This window comes from Ovis aries, chromosome 15 (genome assembly GCF_016772045.2).
Source record: "Ovis aries strain OAR_USU_Benz2616 breed Rambouillet chromosome 15, ARS-UI_Ramb_v3.0, whole genome shotgun sequence".
Lineage (NCBI taxonomy): Eukaryota > Metazoa > Chordata > Mammalia > Artiodactyla > Bovidae > Ovis > Ovis aries.
In genome coordinates, this window is record NC_056068.1 from 3,942,845 (window position 1) to 3,962,162 (window position 19,318).

The 19,318-nt window shown below is 38.8% G+C and overlaps 1 protein-coding gene across 4 annotated transcripts in view; it reads left to right on the top strand.

Annotated features, from left to right (window-relative positions):
• The first annotated feature begins 17,247 nt into the window (after positions 1-17,247).
• The window catches only part of PDGFD (platelet derived growth factor D), a 285,800-nt gene continuing 283,729 nt past the window's right edge, over positions 17,248-19,318 (top strand). For all 4 annotated transcript variants that reach the window (XM_042232831.2, XM_060399633.1, XM_004015965.6 and 1 more), the window contains exon 1: positions 17,248-17,560. In XM_042232831.2, the coding sequence (XP_042088765.1) occupies positions 17,437-17,560 (124 nt within the window). In that variant the 5' untranslated portion in view covers positions 17,248-17,436. The remainder of the gene's footprint in view (positions 17,561-19,318) is intronic.

Here is a 19,318-nt window from a genome sequence, read left to right on the forward strand (position 1 = left end):
CCCCTGCTCTTTCTTCTTAATTCTTTCTGATGGGGCCCTCAGCCAGTGCTTTATCCTTCCCGCTATTATTTTCTATGGAGGGACACACCTTTTTCCTTCAATTTTTTCCAAAAGCTCTGATATGTCTTATCTACTTTTACCACTGTTTTGCTTTTCTAATTCATAGAGTTAATATGAAATATCTTCTTCACTTGGCTTCTAGAGCACTTATTTATCTGCTTTTTCTCTAACACTCTTGGCCACTCCTTCTCAGTAGCCTTTTTTGGGAAGTCCCTACTTTGTTTCCCAGCCCCTTAATGTCAATATTCACAGGGCTCAGTCCTTGAATATATTCTTTCCTTTGTTTTTTTCAAAATCACTCCCTGAGTGATCTTATCCTTCTTGTGGCTTGTGTATTCAATTGTCTTTTGATATTTTCACTTGGATGTCTAAAACAAACTCAAAAACATGACCATCATGTCTCTTCAAACCTGATTCTCCTTCAGTCTCCTCCATCTTTCCAGTTGCCAGAATTCTTGAAATCATGTTTGACTCTTCCCTTTCTCTCATACTAGAAACTAATTTCATTAACAAACCCCATTGGTTCTATATAAAAATTTACTATCTGAACAATTCCTGAAACCCCCATCTTTACCACTCTAGTCTGAGTCCTTGCCATTTCTCACCTGTATGACTCATAGCTTCCCCACTGATCTTCCTTTCACATATATCTCCCTTTGTTGAACTGTTCTTATGAAGCTAGAAGGGCCTTGTTAAAATATAACTTGAGCATGTCACTCCTCAAAATCCAAACATTTCTCATCTCACTAAAGTAAAGCCCAAAATCTACTCTATGTCTCAAAGGCCCTACAATAATCTGGACATAAGACTGCTAATTCACTTTCAACCATCTTATTTATTCCTTCTGGCCTCCTCACTGTGCTTGGAATAGGTCGCCACACTCCTACCATAGGGTCTTTGCAACTGCTGTTTCCTGTCTGGAAAGTGCTTTTCTCAGGTATGTGCTTGGCTTGCTCTCTCTTTTCCTTTAGCTTCTTACAAAGTCACTTTCTAGACAACCCTCAGAATGGAAGGAAACAATGGATAACAAAACAATTGACAAAAGATTAATCTCCAAAGTAGATAAGCAGCTCATACAACTCAATACCAGAAAAACAAACAGCCCAGCCAAAAAGTGGACAGAAGACCCAAAACAGATATTTTTTTAGACATACAAATGGCCAATAAACACATGAAAAGAGGCTCAGCATTGCTCACTATTAGGGAAATGCAGATCAAAACTACAATGTGGTATCACCTCACACCAGTCAGAATGACCATCATCAAAAAAAGTTACAAAACAATAAATGCTGAAGAGGATGTGGAGAAAAGGGAACCTTACTTCACTGTTGGTGAGAGTAAATTGATACAGCCACTATAGATACAGTATGGAGATTCCTTTAAAATTAGGAATAAAACGATCATATGACCCAGCATTTGGGATTTCTGGGATTTCAATTCCAACCATAATTGAAAAAGACACATATATCCCAATATTCATTGCAGCACTATTTACAATAGCCAGCGGATGGATGCAATCTAGACGTCCATCAACAGTAGAAAGGATAAAGAAGATGGTATACGTACATACAATGGAATATTACTAGAATATGCCGTAAAAAGGAATGGATTTGAGTCGGTTTTAGTGAGGTGAGTGAACTTAGAGCCTGTTATACAGAGCGAACTAATTTAGAAAGAGAAAAATAAATATTTTATATTAATGTATACATATATGGAATCTAGAAAAATGGTACAGATGAACCTACTTATAGGGAAGGAATGGAAACGTAGATATAGAGAACAGACTTATGGAGGCATTGAGGGGAAGGATGAATCGAGACAGTAGCATTGACATATGCACACTCTCATGTGTAAAATAATTAGTGGGAAGTTGCTGTATAAGACAGGAAGCTCAGCCTGGTGCTCTGTGATGACCTAAAGGGTGGGTTGGGTGGGGGGCAGGGAGGCTCAATGGGGAGGGGATATACATATCATGTTGCTGTATGGCAGAAACAAAGACAAAAGCGTAAAGCAATTATCTTCCAATTAAAAAAAAAAACATCACTTTCTCAGATAAAACTTTCTTGGCTAGTAATCTATCTAAAGGTTGACACTCCCCTACCCCTCTGCTGTTTTACTTGCTAAGTCATGTCCAGCTCTTTTGTGACTCCATAGACCATAGCCTGCTAGGCTCCTCTGTTTATCGAAATTCCCAGACAAGAAAAATGGAGTGGTTACCATTTCCTTTTCCAGGAGATCTTCCCAATCTAGGGATCGAACCCCCGTGTCTTCTGCATTGGCAGGCAGTTTCTTTACTATTGAGCCACCTAGGAAGCTCTCCCTCACCTATTAACACATCATAATTCCATTTTCTCCTTTATCTTTTACTCTTAGCTTTTACTATAACTTATTAGATAGATTACTTGAAAAGAGTGAAAGTGTTATTCACTCTGTTTTCTCCAACTCTTTGCAATCCCATGGACTGTAGCCTGCCAGGCTTCTCTCTCCATGGAATTCTCCAAGCAAGAATAACAGAGTAGGTAGCCATTCTCTTCTCCAGAGGATCTTGCCAACCTAGGAATTGAACCTGGGTCTCTTGCATTACAGGCACCAGGGAAGCCCAGATAGATTACTTATATCCCCTATATTTAGATGCTTCTTCTTTGAGTATTTGTTTATTGCTATAGCCCTAGTACCTACAGTGACTAATATACAGGAGGCATTCAGTAAATACTGGTTGAATGATTTAATGAATACATGTTTAATTCCTTGGGCCCTGCAATCCTTCCAATCCACTTTTAAAATTTTCTCTAGTTCTCTAAAGAACATATTCCAAATACACTTATGTGACCAAAATAAAACGCTCTGTATGCTACACTGTATTGTTTAACTTATTTTACTTTTAAAATGGTAGCCTTAATTTCTATAGTGCTTATAGTGTGAAATTATAATCAACTAACATATAATGCTATTCTCCCATTTTACAGATGAGGATACCATACTTTGAGTAAATAGCCTGAGATCACAGTTAGTGATCTTAGGATTTTTCCATAAATCATGTTCTTCCCTCTCACACCAAGGTCATATCATATCGTTCCATGTAAATATTCCACTTCTGAAACATTCCCAATTCTTTTTTTTTTTATGATGCACTATCCTCCCCAAATTTATTTCATAAACATCCAACTTGCAGTTGTAGCTTAAAACTGACCCTACCTTTGCAATTAATTCTCCTAAAGCTTTCCTGATGCAGGGAAGATTTTATCTACCTATATAGTTTTCATGCCATTTGATTTAAAAAGTCTCTTCCTTTTTCATTCATTCTATATATATTTTCTTTCCTCAGCTCTCTCAATAGTTAAACAAATCTCAAATTTCAACCCCAATTTTAAAATGTGGCATTATGCCAGTGTTAATAATTGTAGCCAATGTCAGCAAAAAAATTGGATAACTCATTGTTTCAAAATGGAATTATTGGCTCATTAATCTGGCAAAGTTATTTGCAAAGTGAAATTAGCATACGTGCCAAGCATCTCTTCTTAAATTTTGCTGGGTAAGAGTACCCATGCAAATGATAACAATTAAGATAAAATTTTATTTTATTTTATTTTATTTTATTTTATTTTTATTTTTACTTTATTTTACTTTACAATACTGTAAACAATGCAAATTTTAGATGACACTGACATCTGTATTTGTATAATGATAACTGTCTCATTTTTAATCATAAAGGCTTAAGATAAGGTACCTGATATTAATGGAAAAACTGCCAGAAAAAAAAAAAATAAAAGATTTTTTTAAACAAATTAATCACGTTCTTTCTGCTAAAACTGACTTTATTCGGACATTGCTCATGAAGACAGTAGCACCTCAGCAAAACAAAATTCTAATATTTTAATTAAGATTTAATCTTCTTATTTTAATGATCATGATTCTCAAAATGAATGCTTTCATTCCTTCCTAATGCACCAATAGTCTGTTGAGGTTATATTCTGTAAAGCCCTACTTTCTATAGAGCAAGCTTGAACTTTACAATATCCCCTGTGCATTTTTATTAAAAAGGTGGGGAGAGTGAAAGACTGGATTATGAAGGCATTTATATTAATTCATTTACCTTCTCCAGGGATGAAGATGGATTTGTATAGTCATATTGCACTGAAATGTAACTGCTTTAATATATGGTAGGTTTTACATTTTTTAAGAACTCCTTGCAAAAAGGAAAAAGGTTAGAAATGCTAATTTATGAGAAGAAAATATATATAATAAATAAGAATGTATACAATTTTGAGATCATAATTTTTCTACTATTGAATATCAAATCTACTAAACTGTAACAAAAATGATAGTAGATAAAGAGAAATAATGACAAAATAAAAAATCTGGAAGCAGATGCAGTCATTCAACACTTCAGTGTAGACAAAAATCTCTTCCCAGGTTTTAGGAAGGAAACTCATGCAGCAGATTTTAAGCCAAGATCTTATCAGTTAATTGCAGATTCATATGACAATAATTAATTAATGCATTTTTGGTCAACTTTATTATTTTTGTGATCATCATACATGTCAAACAAAATATTGTAAAAAAATCAATAGTTTATACAAAGTATCGTCACTTTAGCCATTGTGTAGACATCTTTCAGGGTGATTAGTTTTCTATGACTTCCTGAAAACAGTTTGAGAACATGTAGAAGTTCAACTTGTGCGGGAAAAAAAAAAAAAAACAACTAATCTGGTAGAAAATAAGAACTATTTAGTAAAACATAGTATTGAAAGAGTTTGAGAAATTTTATACCAATATGAAGATTTTAAAGTTCTAGCAACCAGTGGAGAATTAACATAGTTAAACATAGCTATGTTAGAGTCTTAAGACATCATTATTTGTGTCCTGTTGAAAAAAGAACAAGAAAATCTGCCCAATACTACTAATTGAATTAATCAATGCTTTGGTAGCTTTAGAAATGTTTATTCAAAGAACTCTTTTGAACTGATTAATGTGTATATATTTTTACAATGAATATATTAGCAAAACACATTGGTTTAAGTATACCTGAAACAACTTCCAACCAGAGTTATTAAACTCTGTGTTTAATGTTATTTTCTGGGCAATCAAGAGTGTTGATGATACAGCATTTATTAAAAGAGGGCTCCACAGATATCTTCGAGGTTTTCTCTTTATCCATCAACAATCATTCTGTAACATTTGATGCCTGGGCTTTCTTACTCTTACCAGAGGTACCAAGTGATGTCAACCATGTTATGACTGCCACTAGGCCAAGAATGTTTGAGAGAAGCAAACGATTTATCCTGATGTTAGATCTGTTTAAAATGAGAAAAGGAAATGCATCTTAGAGCTGATGATATACTGTATGTATGTGTGTGTGTCCTCAGTAGGTCAGACATGTCCAACTCTCTGTGACCACACAGACTGTAGCCCACCAGGCTCCTCTGTCCATGGCATTTTCCAATCAAGAATACTGGAGTGGATTGCCATTTCCTCCTGAGGGGATCTTCCTGACCCCTGAGATCAAACCCACACCTCCTCATTGGCAGGTGGATTTTTTACGATCACCTATGAAACCCAGGATATATTGTATGCTATTGTTGTTCAGTTGCTAAGTGTGTGTGACTCTTTGTGACCCCATGGACTGCAGCACTCCAGGCACCATTGTCTTCCACTGTCTCTTGGAGTTTACTCAAACTTATGTCCATTGTGTCAATGATGCTATCTAATCATCTCATTCTCTGCCACCCCTTTCTCCTTTTGCCTTCAATCTTTCCTAATATCAGGATATTTTCCATGAGTCAGCTCTTTGCATCAGGTGGCCAATGGATTTTCAACTTCACCATCAGTCCTTCCAAAGAATCAGTATCAGTTCATTCAGTATTAGTTCATTCACTCAGTTGTGTCCGACTCTTTGCAACCCCATGGACTGCAGTACACCAGGCTTCCCTGTCCAGAACCAATGCCTGGAGCCTGCCCAAACTCATGTCCATTGAGTTGGTGATGCCATCCAACCATCTCATTCTCTGTCATCCCCTTCTCCTCCCACCTGCAATCTTCCCCAGCATCACGGTCCTTTCCAATAAGTCAGTTCTTCACATACTTCACGAGGTTTTGGAGCTTCAATGAATATTGAAGCCGTCAATAAATATTCAGGACTGATCTCTTTTAGGATGGACTGGTTGGATCTCCTTGCAGTCCAAGGGATTCTAGAGTCTTTTCCAATCAATTCTTAACTGCTCAGCTTTCTTTATGTCCAACTTTCACATCCATACATGACTACTGGAAAAACCATAGCTTTGACTAGAAGGACTTTTGTTGGCAAAGTAATGTCTCTGCTTTTAAATATGCTGTCTAGGTAGGTCATAATTTTTCTTCCAAGGAGCAAATGTCTTTTAATTTCATGGCTGTAGTCACCATCTTCACTGATTTTGGAGCCCCCAAAATAAAGTTTCCATTATATCCCTATCTATTTGCCATGAAATGATGGGACCAGATACCATGATCTTAGTTTTTTGAATGTTGAGTTTCAAGCCATTTTTTTCACCCTCCTCTTTCACTTTCATCAAGAGGTTCTTTAGCTCTTCTTCACTTTCTGCCATAAGGGTGATGTCATCTGCATATCTGAGGTTATTCATATTTCGCCCAGAAATCTTAATTCCAGCTTGTGTTTCATACAGTGCAGCATTTCTCATGATGTACTCTGCATATAATTTAAACAAGCAGGGTAACAATATACAGCCTTGACATACCCCTTTCCCAATTTGGAAGTAGTTCCATGTCCAGTTCTAACTGTTGCTTCTTGACATGCATACAGATTTCTCAGGAGGCAGGTAAAATGGTCTGGTATTCCCATCTCATTAAGAATTTTCCACAGTTTATTGTGATTCACAGTCATAGGCTTTGGCATAGTCAATAAAGCAAAAGTAGATATCTTTTCTGGAACTCTTTTGCTTTTTCTATGATCCAAAGAATGTTGGCAATTTGATCTCTGGCTCCTCTGCCTTTTCTAAATACAGCTTGAACATCTGAAAGCTCATGGTTCACATACTGTTAAGCCTCATGTAGAGAATTTTGGGCATTGTTTTGCGGACGTGTGAGATGAGTGCAATTGTGCAGTAGCTTGAACATTCTTTGGCATTGCCTTTCTTTGGGATTGGATTGAAAAGTGACCTTTTCCAGTCCTGTGGCCACTGATGAATTTTCCAAATTTGCTGGCATATTGAGTGCAGCACTTTCACAGCATCATCTTTAAGGATTTGAAATAGTTTAACTGGAATTCCATCACCTCCACTACCTTTGTTTGTAGTGAAGCTTCCTAAGGCCCACTTGACTTCACATTCCAGGATGTCTGGCTCTAGGTGTGTTATCACACCATCATGGTTATCTGGGTCATGAAACCTTTTTTGTATAGTTTTTCTGTGTATTTTTGCCACCTCTATTCCAATGAATATTCAGGGTTAATTTCCTTTAGGATCAACTAGTTTGATCTCTTTGCTGTCCAGGAGCGTCTCAAGAGTTCTCCAACACCTCAACTCAAAAACATCAATTCTCACGGCTCAATCTTCTTTATGGTCCAGCTCTCACATCTGTACATGAATACTTGAAAAACTTTAGCTTTGCCTATATGGACCTTTGTCAGCAAGATGTCTCTGTTTCTTAAAATGCCATTTATATTTGTCATAGCTTTCCTTACAAGGTGCAAGCATCTTTCAATTACATGGCTGCAGTCATCATCTGCAGTGATTTTGGAGCCCAAGAAGATAAAACCTGTCACTGCTTCTACTTTTCCCCCTTCTATTTGCCATGAAGTGACTGGAGTGGCTTACTATAATCTCAGTTTTTTGAATGTTGAATTTCAAGCCAGCTTTTTCACTCTCTTTCACCCTCAGTGATATCATCTGCATAGCTAATGTTGTTGATATTTCTCCTGGCAATCCTGAATCTTGAATCTTGGCAAGCACAATTCAGCTTGTGCTTCATCCAGCCTAGCATTTCACATAATGTAGTCTGTATATAAGTTAAATAAGCACGGTAACTGGCTTCCCAGGTGGTGCCAGTGGTAAAGAACCCACGTCGGTTTGATCTCTGGGTTGAGAAGATCCCCTGGAGGAGGGCCTGGCAACCCACTCCAGTATTCTTGCCTGAAGAATCCCATGGACAGAGGACTCTAGTGGGCTATGGTCCTAAGGGTGAAAAGAGTTGGACACAACTGAAGCAACTTAGCACACATGCCAGCAGGGTGACAATATACAGACTTGTGCTCCTTTTTCAATTTTGAACCAATCAGTTGTTGGATGTCTGGTTCTAACTGTTGCTTCTTGACCTGCATACAGGTTTCTCAGGAGGGACTCTCAAGAGTCTTCTCCAACATCACAGTTCAAAATCCACCAATTCTTCAGCGCTCAGCTTTCTTATAGTCCAACTCTCATACCCACCCCACTCCAGTACTCTTGCCTGGAAAATCCCATGGACTGAGGAGCCTGGTGGGCTGCAGTCCATTGGGTCCCTAAGAACTGGACACGACCAAGCAACTTCACTTTCACTTTTCACTTTCATGCATTGGAGAAGGAAATGGCAACCCACTCCAGTGTTCTTGCCTGGAGAATCCCAGGGAAGGGGAGCCTGGTGGGCTGCTGTCTATGGGGTCACATAGAGTAGGACATGACTGAAGCGACTTAGCAGCAGCAGCAGCAGCAGCAGCAGCACCCTCACCCCACCTTAATTCTTCCTACACTCCCACTTGTTTCAAGTCTTTATTTTTATAATTCTTAAGAAATGATTTCTACATAGATACTTCACTATTCTTGTACCTTCATCAGTACAAATATTAATTTTTCTGCACTTACGTAATATATAGCACACAGATTATAATTGGACAGACTCTTTTTTCACTTTCACTTCTTTCCTCATTTCCCACATCCTTTTTTGTCACATTTTTATTTTTCTTCATTTTATCCGGTCCATTCTTGAAACTGCCTCTCATTGATTATTGTACATGAATACACTGAGCTTCCTTGTTTCTTCAAAGATTCCTGAAAGGTTTTAAACTTTCAATATGGGCACCCCACTCCAGCACTCTTGCCTGGAAAATCCCATGGACGGAGGAGCCTGGTGGGCTGCAGTCCATGGGGTCGCTAAGAGTCGGACACGGCTGATGACTTCACTTTCACTTTTTGCTTTCATGCATTGGAGAAGGAAATGGCAACCCATTCCAGTGTTCTTGCCTGGAGAATCCCAGGGACGGGGGAGCCTGGTGGGGTGCCGTCTATGGGGTCGCACAGAGTTGGACGTGACTGAAGCAACTTAGCAGCAGCAGCAGCAGTAGCCTACTTAAAACAGGAAAATACAATATATATTTTGGACCACAGATAACTTTTCATTACTTTCAAAATGGCCTATGCTCAAGCAAATATAATCATGGAACATACGGCATGACTTTTCAAAGATGCCATATTATATTACACTTTAGGGTAACTTGAGGATTCTTTAATTAGTCAGTCAGTATACAGTACTGAAATACAAGATTATGCTGATGAAACTAGAGAATATTGTCTATCCTTTATCAAAACAGTCTCTTTTTGTAGAAGTTTAAATTTTTCAAATGAGGGAGTCTGCCAGTCTTTCTTCAGGAAACAAATCTCTTGTGCCTGCAAAAAAAAAGGAACAATCATGGTCAGTGTCTAGTGATATGATTTATTTCACTATAAGTTATTTATTCAAAGTATTCATTTTGCACAGCACTTTCAACACTTATTTCTCTTCTACTGTGCAATTTATTTTCTTTGGTAGACTAAACATAAGGAGGGGATTCTGATAGCTAAGATTTTAGGAAACAAAAGTTGAAGTTGGGAATTCCCTAGTGGTCTGGTGGTTGGAACTCTGTGCTTCCAGTGCAGACAGCCTGGGTTCAGTTCCTGGTGAGGGAACTAAGATCCTACAAGCAAGTCAGGTGGCAGGACCAATAAATAAACAAATGCAGATGGAGCTTAAACAAAGAAGCAAATACTAGCTGAAATTTAAAGGCTTTAAAAAAGAAAAAAAAGGGTGACCTTGATCTCAAACTCTTAAAAGCAATTTCATCAGATAAATTAAAGTAGTTGAAAAGAAAAAAAAAGAAAGAAAGAAACAGAAAGAAAAGAATCTCATCATTAATAAGAGCTAAATAGTTATTCAAATTTTAAATATCATCTTATTAATAAATTCAATATTGCATCCACTGAAAAGAAGAAGAAATGTATAATATGGAATCCCAAGAGACATAAATATTAAAAAAATATATATTTTTCTTGATTGAATTAAGCTCTCAGTCAACCAAGGGAACATTTAAAGACCTGAATGCCAATTTCTTGCTCAAGAATAACAAGGTAAGAGGAAAACTTAAAGAATAACAATGCACTGGCTATAAGCCAATCTCATAAAGATAAAAGCGCAGGATTCTGAAGGCGACTGGCAGACATCCCAGATCAATTAAGGAAGAAATCCTGCTGTATAGATAACATATTTATCTTTGAAAACTTAAATTTAGATAATGTAGCCCAAGAAAGGATAAATGGACATAAAAATATAACTAAACTGAAAAAGAATTATAGATTTGTGGGGACTCTTTCATATGATAAATGTGTAACTGAGTGACTCATTCTATTAAACTGTATCTCTGGTTAATTCACTGAAGTAAAGGTAAACTAATATTTGGCAGAACAGAACACCAACCCTACCTGACTGAATGAATGGTTTTCAAAAAGTCAAGTTGACAGTCTGACCAACCACTAATGTTAAAATATCAAACCTGGAAACTAGTGCTCAAAATGTATCAGCCTTATGTCAAATGACATTGTTATTTAGAAAACTAGAACAATATGTAGTTCATATATATATATATAGTAAATTATAAAGTGTAGTGTAAAATGAGCACGTCTGAGGATTGAATCACCATGTCTTGATACCATGATTTTCCTAACTTAGGATGCAGAAAATGGAAACAGGCCAACAGTTGAGTCTATCTAGTAGAAAGAAATATGGCTACCGGTTGCCATGTGTTTTTATGGTATACAGTTAGTATGTGTCATTGAAGTCAGAGCTGTAAAGATGAATAGTTAACAAAAAGCATCTCAGTGCCATGGCCTGTTGTGGAAAGACTGTGTTCAGGACACGGGATCCCTCATCAGTAATTAGGAAGAGTAGCTTAATGCTGCTTTGAAGCAAATTAAATAAACCCACAAGTTTCAGTCCTCCAAACAGCCCTTTATTTCCTCTTTAATCCTTATTTAAAGGAAATACACTTAAATGTCTATATATAAGTTATTTCTCATAACAATGGGAATAAAAAGATAAACGTGATACACATGACAAATAAGTTGGTTAAGAATATGAGTTTAACAGATAACTTTATTGTTAAGAGAATCGTTCAATTAGTTTAAAATGGTGTTCTATTTGTTGATGAGTCAATAAAATTTAACAATATAATTTGCACACACTTGGTATAAAATATTACATAACCATCCCTGTATTCCAGATCTTTAAAAACAGCAGAACTATTTTAAAATGTACCAAAATTTGGATCGCAGACATTCTGACTGGTGTGAAGTGCCATATGACCCAGCACTGCTGGGCTTACACACTGAGGAAACCAGAATTGAAAGAGACACATGTACCCCAATGTTCATCGCAGCACTGTTTATAATAGCCAGGACATGGAAACAACCTAGATGTCCATCAGCAGATGAATGGATAAGAAAGCTGTGGTACATATACGCAATGGAGTATTACTCAGCCGTTAAAAAGAATACATTTGAATCAGTTCTGATGAGATGGATGAAACTGGAGCCGATTATACAGAGTGAAGTAAGCCAGAAAGAAAAACACCAATACAGTATACTAACACATATATATGGAATTTAGAAAGATGGCAATGATGACCCTGTATGCAAGACAGCAAAAAAGACACAGATGTGTATAGTGGACTTTTGGACTCAGAGGGAGAGGGAGAGGGTGGGATGATTTGGAAGAATGGCATTGAAACATGTATACTATCATGTAAGAATTGAATCTCCAGTCTATGTCCGATGCAGGATACAGCATGCTTGGGGCTGGTGCCCGGGGATGACCCAGAGGGATGTTGTGGGGAGGGAGGTGGGAGGGGGGTTCATGTATGGGAATGCATGTACACCCATGGTGGATTCATGTCAATGTATGGCAAAACCAATACAGTATTGTAAAATAAAATAAAGCAAAAATAAAAATTAAAAAAAATAAAAATAAAATGTACCAAAATTTATCAACTTATAAATATTTAATTTCATTGTTTGGCACCTAAAATATTCACTTTTTTTTTTTGAATAGAGAGTTTGACCCGTTACTTTGAGGCAAATCATAGGTCAAAGTCATTCTGTTATATATCTTAAAGTGTCAGGGTTAATTACATCTGTTTTCTAAATTTGTCATAATTTTAGTCAACGGTATTTCTTCTATTTTGTTCCTTCTACCATTAAAACATTTTATCCTTACCTATGCTTTTATAGAACTGAACCATTGATTTCCTTAATGAAAGTAAAATTTTGAAAATAAACGTAAGCATTCATGATAGATAATGAACCAAACTTTGAGTTATCCTTTTATTATAGTTACTGAAATATCAAAACATGAGCTTATTTAAAATTTATAGAAAACTTCTATTCTTGTATATAACAAAATTTTCTACAACTATTTAAAATTCATTTGAGCTTGACAAAGCTACATATATATACCACGTGGTGAAAAATTATAAGAGAAGGCAAAATTTTAAAAATAAAACAAAACATTCAGATTTCTGAAAGTTGCATTTAATAACCTAGTATAATACTCTCATTTCATAGGAAAGGATATAATCCCTTAAAATTCAATATTGACCAAGTTCAGTAGTCTAGGAGCAGAGGAGAAATTAGGATGCTATGTTGAACTGTTTCACTTTTTCTGAGATTTAGTGAATAGAAGATAAACAACAAAAGGATATGCTCTTTGAATAAAGTAGGCTTCATCTAAAGTCGGTAGATGTTTTGTTTTTAAAGGCAGCACTGGTGTGATTCACTTGAAATGAAAGGCTTCAGAAAGGTCATACCGCTTTTCATAACTTTTCCACCATGGTTTGTTATGAGTTAGTGAAAGCAGCCAAGAGTATTTGAAAATGTAATAGGAAACACCATTCTTGTGTCTGTTAATCAAAGGAAGAGTAGATGATAAAAATAGTGTCATATTCTAACCTACCCTTTTAGCAAATCATCACTGCCAGAATATTTGAGATAAATGTCACTTTATAGTGAAAGGTAAATACATTTTACCTATCACTAGTTGGTTTTCCCTGGTGGCTCAGCGGTAAAGAATCTGCCTGCCAATGCAGGAGACACAGGTTCAATCCCTGAATTGTGAAGAAGCCCTGGGAAGGAAATGGCAACCCACTCCAGCGTTCTTATCTGGGAAATTCCATGGGCAGAGGAGCCTGGTGGGCTACAGTTCATGGGATCACAACGAATCAGACACGACTTAGCAACTAAAACAATAACATTGTTAGCTGCCTTCATTTGAAAAATTTTTCGAAATAATATAGGTTTATTTTATACTTAAATGCCATCCAAAGTCAAATAAACATAAAAAATAGATGATTTATATTATTATAAACACTATAGGAGTAAATTTTATAAATCTGTTTTCCCTGAGGGGCCTCGTATTCTTCCAATTGACCCATAGACATTTGAAACATGGTGACATTCAATATTTTGGTAAGTTAGTTTAGGATACCTGTGAAAAGTAAGTTGGTACAATTTTAATCTTGATGCCAGACCTTCCCCATTCTCTCAATACATTTTTATTCAGTTCTATTCTGTGTACAGTGATACCTTAGTTGATATAATCAACATAATTTATAAGGGTTTTTAAAATGTATTTGTTTATTTTTGGCTGCCTCGTCTTAGCTGGGACTGCCAGGATCTTTTTGTTACTGTTGCAGCTTGCAGGCTTCTCTCTAGCTGTGGCGCACGCCCATGTGAGTTCCAGAACACATGGGCTCAGCAGCTGTGGTTCCTGGGTCTAGATGCCCAGGGCACTTGTGATCTTAGTTCCCTGATCAGGGATTGAACCTTCATCCCCTGCATCAGAAAACAGATTCTCAACCACTGGACCACCAAGGAAGAATTAATTGCTATGTAATACTGAAAACCAGATTCAGAATAATTGGTTCGTCTCCAGTGCCTAATTTTTGGTTTTATATTTGATTGGGGGTATTTATCGACATTAGAAATGAAGAATATGTTAATCATGCGTGATGTCCTTTACTATTCTCAGGTAATTATCTGACATTATAAATTAATAATGCCTTGAGACAGCACAGTATTAGTATCTTGGAAAAAACTACTTTGAATATTTTAAATTCAATGTTTCATATAAGATATTTAGATAAGTAAACACTTTTTACACTTGTCATAAAAATATAAGCCACTTGTACATTTTCTCATGTTTCCTATATTCTCATGTCAGGAGCTACAGGTGAAATTTAATGAGTATTTCCAACCACATTTTAAAAGTAGTATCATATGTTTTAATTACCCCCAGCCTATCAATCTCCAATCCTCTTCTCTTATTAATACACATATGTATCTGTTTATGATCTGTCATCCATTAGAATGTACGCTCAAAGAAAGCAGACAGTTTCTCTCTCATGATCACTATTTTATCCCAAGAGTTTTTAGACTAGAGCATGGAAAAATGGAATAGCTAATGCTTAAACAAAACTTGCTGGGTGAATAAATGACTGAATGCCAGCCTAGGTTTTAAGTCCCTCCTTGGTCCCTCTTCCAGGGGTTGTTTATATTTTGAGACCTCTTTTCCCAGTGACTTATTAAATACAAACTTTTTGATTATGCCCCACAGAAATGCCTTTTATATCCCTATATGTTTGTGTATCTATAAAGCAACAGTCATGAAACAACGCAACATTAATATCTGTAATGAACCTTGATAATTAAATTTCTACACTGTTGTATGCCATTCTATTTATTAAAAAAAATAATGCTGTAGCAGAGGCTTTTCAGAGCAGTGAAAATACTCTGTATGATACCATAATGATGAATGTGGTATGAACATTGGCAAATACGCAATATTTAATGGCAAATATTCTATGATGTATCTGCCCAAACCCACAGAATGTGCAACACCAAATGTGAGCCATGATGTAAACTTATGTGTACCATATGTAACCAACCAAGAACACACCAAGTTCATTAATTGTAGCAGATGTGCCTCTCTGGTGGGTAGATCTGCTGGTCTGGGAGGCTATGCTTCTGTGGTGGCACAGGGGAAATCTCTGTCTCATCCTCTCAATTTTGCTGTGAACCTAAAATTCCTCTTTAAAAAAAAGAAATGTCAATTAAAAAAAATAATGCTGGTCTTGAAATTTATTTCACAATGCACAAACCCACAGTTTGGAACACTGTTTAGAAAAAATGCAAAGAGATGAACCCGCATTAATTTCTGAGTATGTAGAAAGAACACATATGTTCTAGTCAGCCTTGGATGGTGTAATCTCGAGTTTAATTTTCCTGAACTTCCTAGGCGTTTTAGTGCTTCTGGCTCTCTCTATACACGAATGTCATATATAGAGATATTTTCATATCCCAAACTTTCAGGAGCTGAAAGGCCAGAAAGAGAATGGAAAATGTCTCTTCTAGATCTCATCCTTGAGCAGCAGAGAAATTAAGCAAATTTGGATTTGGATTCAGTTACAGCAAAGCAAAATACTAAAGTTCTTTCATATAACTATCACCACAACCATGACTACTCTCCTTTTGTGTTTTTGTTTGTTTGTTTGTTTTTTAATAGGAGCATAGTGATTTTTAAAATTTTATTATTGTTATTATTTTTTTTTTACTATGGTGTTGGGGGTGGGGGAGGCGGGAGGGGGGTTCGGGGTGGGGAACATGTGTACACTCGGGGCGGATTCATGTTGATGCGTGGCAAAACCAATACAATATTGTTCGTTTGTTTTTAAAGTAAAGAAACTGAGGTTCAGGAGCTCAAATGACTTAAGGTGACAAACCCAGTGACCAGCGGAGTCTTGATTCGCTGTTCCTTTTCCAAATATAGTCCCCTACCCCTGGGCTATAGATATGATTTACAAGTTCCTGGACTCTAAGGGCTTTTCCTCTGCACCTCTGAGCTTCCACATACTCAGAGTAGGGGGGCCCCAAGGCCTGGATGTCCCCGCTTCTCTGTGTGGACCATGAAGACAATGCCCCCTCAACTTCTTCACCTTGCCAGTCTCAACTGGCCAAACCCCATCCAATTTCTAGATCCTTCTACAGTGCAGGAGGTGGGCGGTGGGACACACACCCTTGACGGTTTACCGTTACACTTCATCGCATGCAACCCTCACACCGAGGACACGCTGAGCCTCACTCTGAAAATTCACCTTGACCTGGATAAGGCCACACCTATTGGAGCTGAAGGGCTTCCTTTGTGGCTCGGTTGGTAAAGAATCCTCCTGCAATGCGGGAGACCTAGGTTTGATCCCTGGGTTGGGAAGATTGCCTGGAGAAGGGAAAGGCTGCCCACTCCAGTATTCTGGCCTGGAGAATTCATGGACTGTATGGTCCATGGGCTCTCAAAGAGTCGGATACGACTGAGTGACTTTCACCGCACTGGGGTTCAAAGTAAAGATCAGAATCAAGTTCCTTGCTATTGAGTTTTTCCTTTTTTTTCCACTTAGCAAAATCTTGACTGAGCAGAATCTGACCTTGGTTATTGTAAACGACAACTTTCGAACTGCAGCGGTTCTCCTCAGATCGCGCCCCACGCCCCACGCTCGCCCCCGTCACTAGGCGGGAGCCACGTCTTGGGGTGGCTGAGCCCGTCCCCTCCGGAGAAGTTTGGGGATTCCGCGGTCTCGCACTTCTCCCAGCCCCCCACTCCCCGGTGCCCCTCGCCCGTCTGGTCTGATGTCTAGGGCTGAGGCCCGAGAGGTGGGGGAGTCGCGTCCCAGGTCGCCCGGCCAGGCCCGGCGGCGGCGCGGGGCTCGGCCCGGGAGCCTGGCGCGCCGCGGGGGGAGCCCGAGTGCGCGCAGCCCGGGGCGCCGCCGCCGGGCGGGGGCCGCTGCTGCTCCGCTCGGCGCCCGGGCGCCTGTGCTGCAGCTGTCGGCCACCGGAGGGGGCGAACAAACGTCAACCTGTTGTTTGTCCCGTCACCATTGATCAACTCTCCGCGCCACGAGGAAGTGCGGCCGCCCCCCGCGCGGAGAGCGCGGCATGCAGGAAGTTTGCGGAGAGCTCGGCGACTAGCGCGGAGGCCAGGGCCAGCGAGTGCGGGCTCGCGTCCCGGGAGCCTGTCCCGGCTTTTTCTTGGAGTGACGCTGTCCCCGGGTCTCTGATCCCAATGCACCGGCTCATCCTTGTCTACACGCTAGTCTGCGCAAACTTTTGCAGCTACCGGGACACCTCTGCCACCCCGCAGAGCGCATCTATCAAAGCTTTGCGTAACGCCAACCTCAGGCGAGATGGTAAGAGACTCAGATTTTATTTTATTTTTTTCAATTAAATACTTACTTTTTTGATTGTCATCACTGTGGTTCCCCCTACCCCCCGCCCCTTCGGTTTCTTTCCTAAGAACCTTGGTGGTGTGTGTGTGGGAGAGGGTGCAGAAAAAGAAGAGGGGTCCGGTGCCTGCCTCCATCCCTGAGAGCCCCTTCCTGGGAATGGGACTGAGGGTGTGGAAAGCGATGTGCGGGAGAGGACCGGAGAGCCCCGGTGACTCATCTCCTGAACCCCAGAGAAGTCATTTCGGTGTCCATCCGTCCACTGATAGCAGGACCTCGGAGCTGGAGAAAGTCGCAGGCTGCGCCTCCCCATGCTCAGGTTCTTAATCTTGTGGACTTGAAACAGATGGGGCATTTATCATAGGTGGCTAGACTCAAGAGTGGCCTTCTCTGGGTGATTTATTTTTATTTTTTAAGTGGGAGGAGAGGGAATGATTAGTTTCAGAGGCAATGGTAGCTGGAGCATAGGGACAGTTTATTTATATATTATTTATCTTGAGGCCCGGTGTGCAGCCTGTTGCCCTGTTCATCCCCAGAGTGACTTCCCCAGTGGAGTTCAAGAGCATGGCTCAGAAACTCAGAATTTGGGAGAAAATGTTTTTTGGAGTTTCATCTGTATTCCAGGGAGACCTGACTCCTGCTATTAGCTTTCTTTCACAGAAGTCTTTCCAACTGTTTGCAAGAAGCAAATCTCCTTCAACAGCCAAGTCTTAAGCAAAGTCCCAGAAAAGCTTGTTTGTTTTCCTTTTATGGAAGACACCTGGGCCAGTGGATGCCAGTGATTTTAATTGAGTTTGTTTGCTATCTGGGCCTCCACCAAGATCTGAAGTTAATGCATTTCTCAGTTCTCAACTACAGTTTATGTTGCCAATAATTTGCAGCTGCTTCCACCACCTACCTGAACTGACCCATAGGGTTTTTGTTTTGTTTTGTTATCCCTTCCTCAGATATATCTTTCCTTCTGCTTACTGAAAGTTCTGACACATCCCCTGAGGAGCTTACCAAGCTATTCTTAAAGGTTTCACTCTTTGAGCTGGCAACATTTGACTGCTGCTAAATTCATATTAGCTTTGTTATTATCAGCTTCTCTCTTGGCTTGTCCTTAGTTTGGATATCACTGAAAAGCTTCTGAGCTTTGAAACAAGCAAAGAAAAACTTTGTTATATTTCCTGATGGCAAGGAGACTGTGGATTTCAGTGTGCTGAAGTCATCTGAAGTGGAGGGAATATAGGGAAACCACAGAGTCATCTCCAGGCAGAAGGTCACCCTGTATTTCAGTTACCTTATTATAGTATTTTATGTAAAATATGCTAGCAGTGCACTTTTGATAAGCCTTCATTTTGAACACGTTTTTTTAATAAAAAATTTTAAATGTTTAGGCTCAAGACTAAATTTTTATAGTTTTGTTTCACTCATTAATGTTTCCCCCAGGGACACTCTTCTACTCATTGAGTTTTTAGATTTGTTAATGTTTGCGCTTTATGTGCCCTTTCAGCTTCATAGAGTAAAATGCCATTTATAATTTGCATGACTTCATAGCCATAGTTTTGTAATCCTTAACTTCCCAAGTATCAGTTACAAGAAGTCAAGGACAGAAAATGAAAAATATGTAACCGTTGCCCATTAACCCAAGATTCTGACTTTTAAAACCAAGTCTCACAGCTCATGTCTCTTTGTTTTTATTGTTGTTGTTGTTAAAACTCTGTACATCTATCTTGTCTA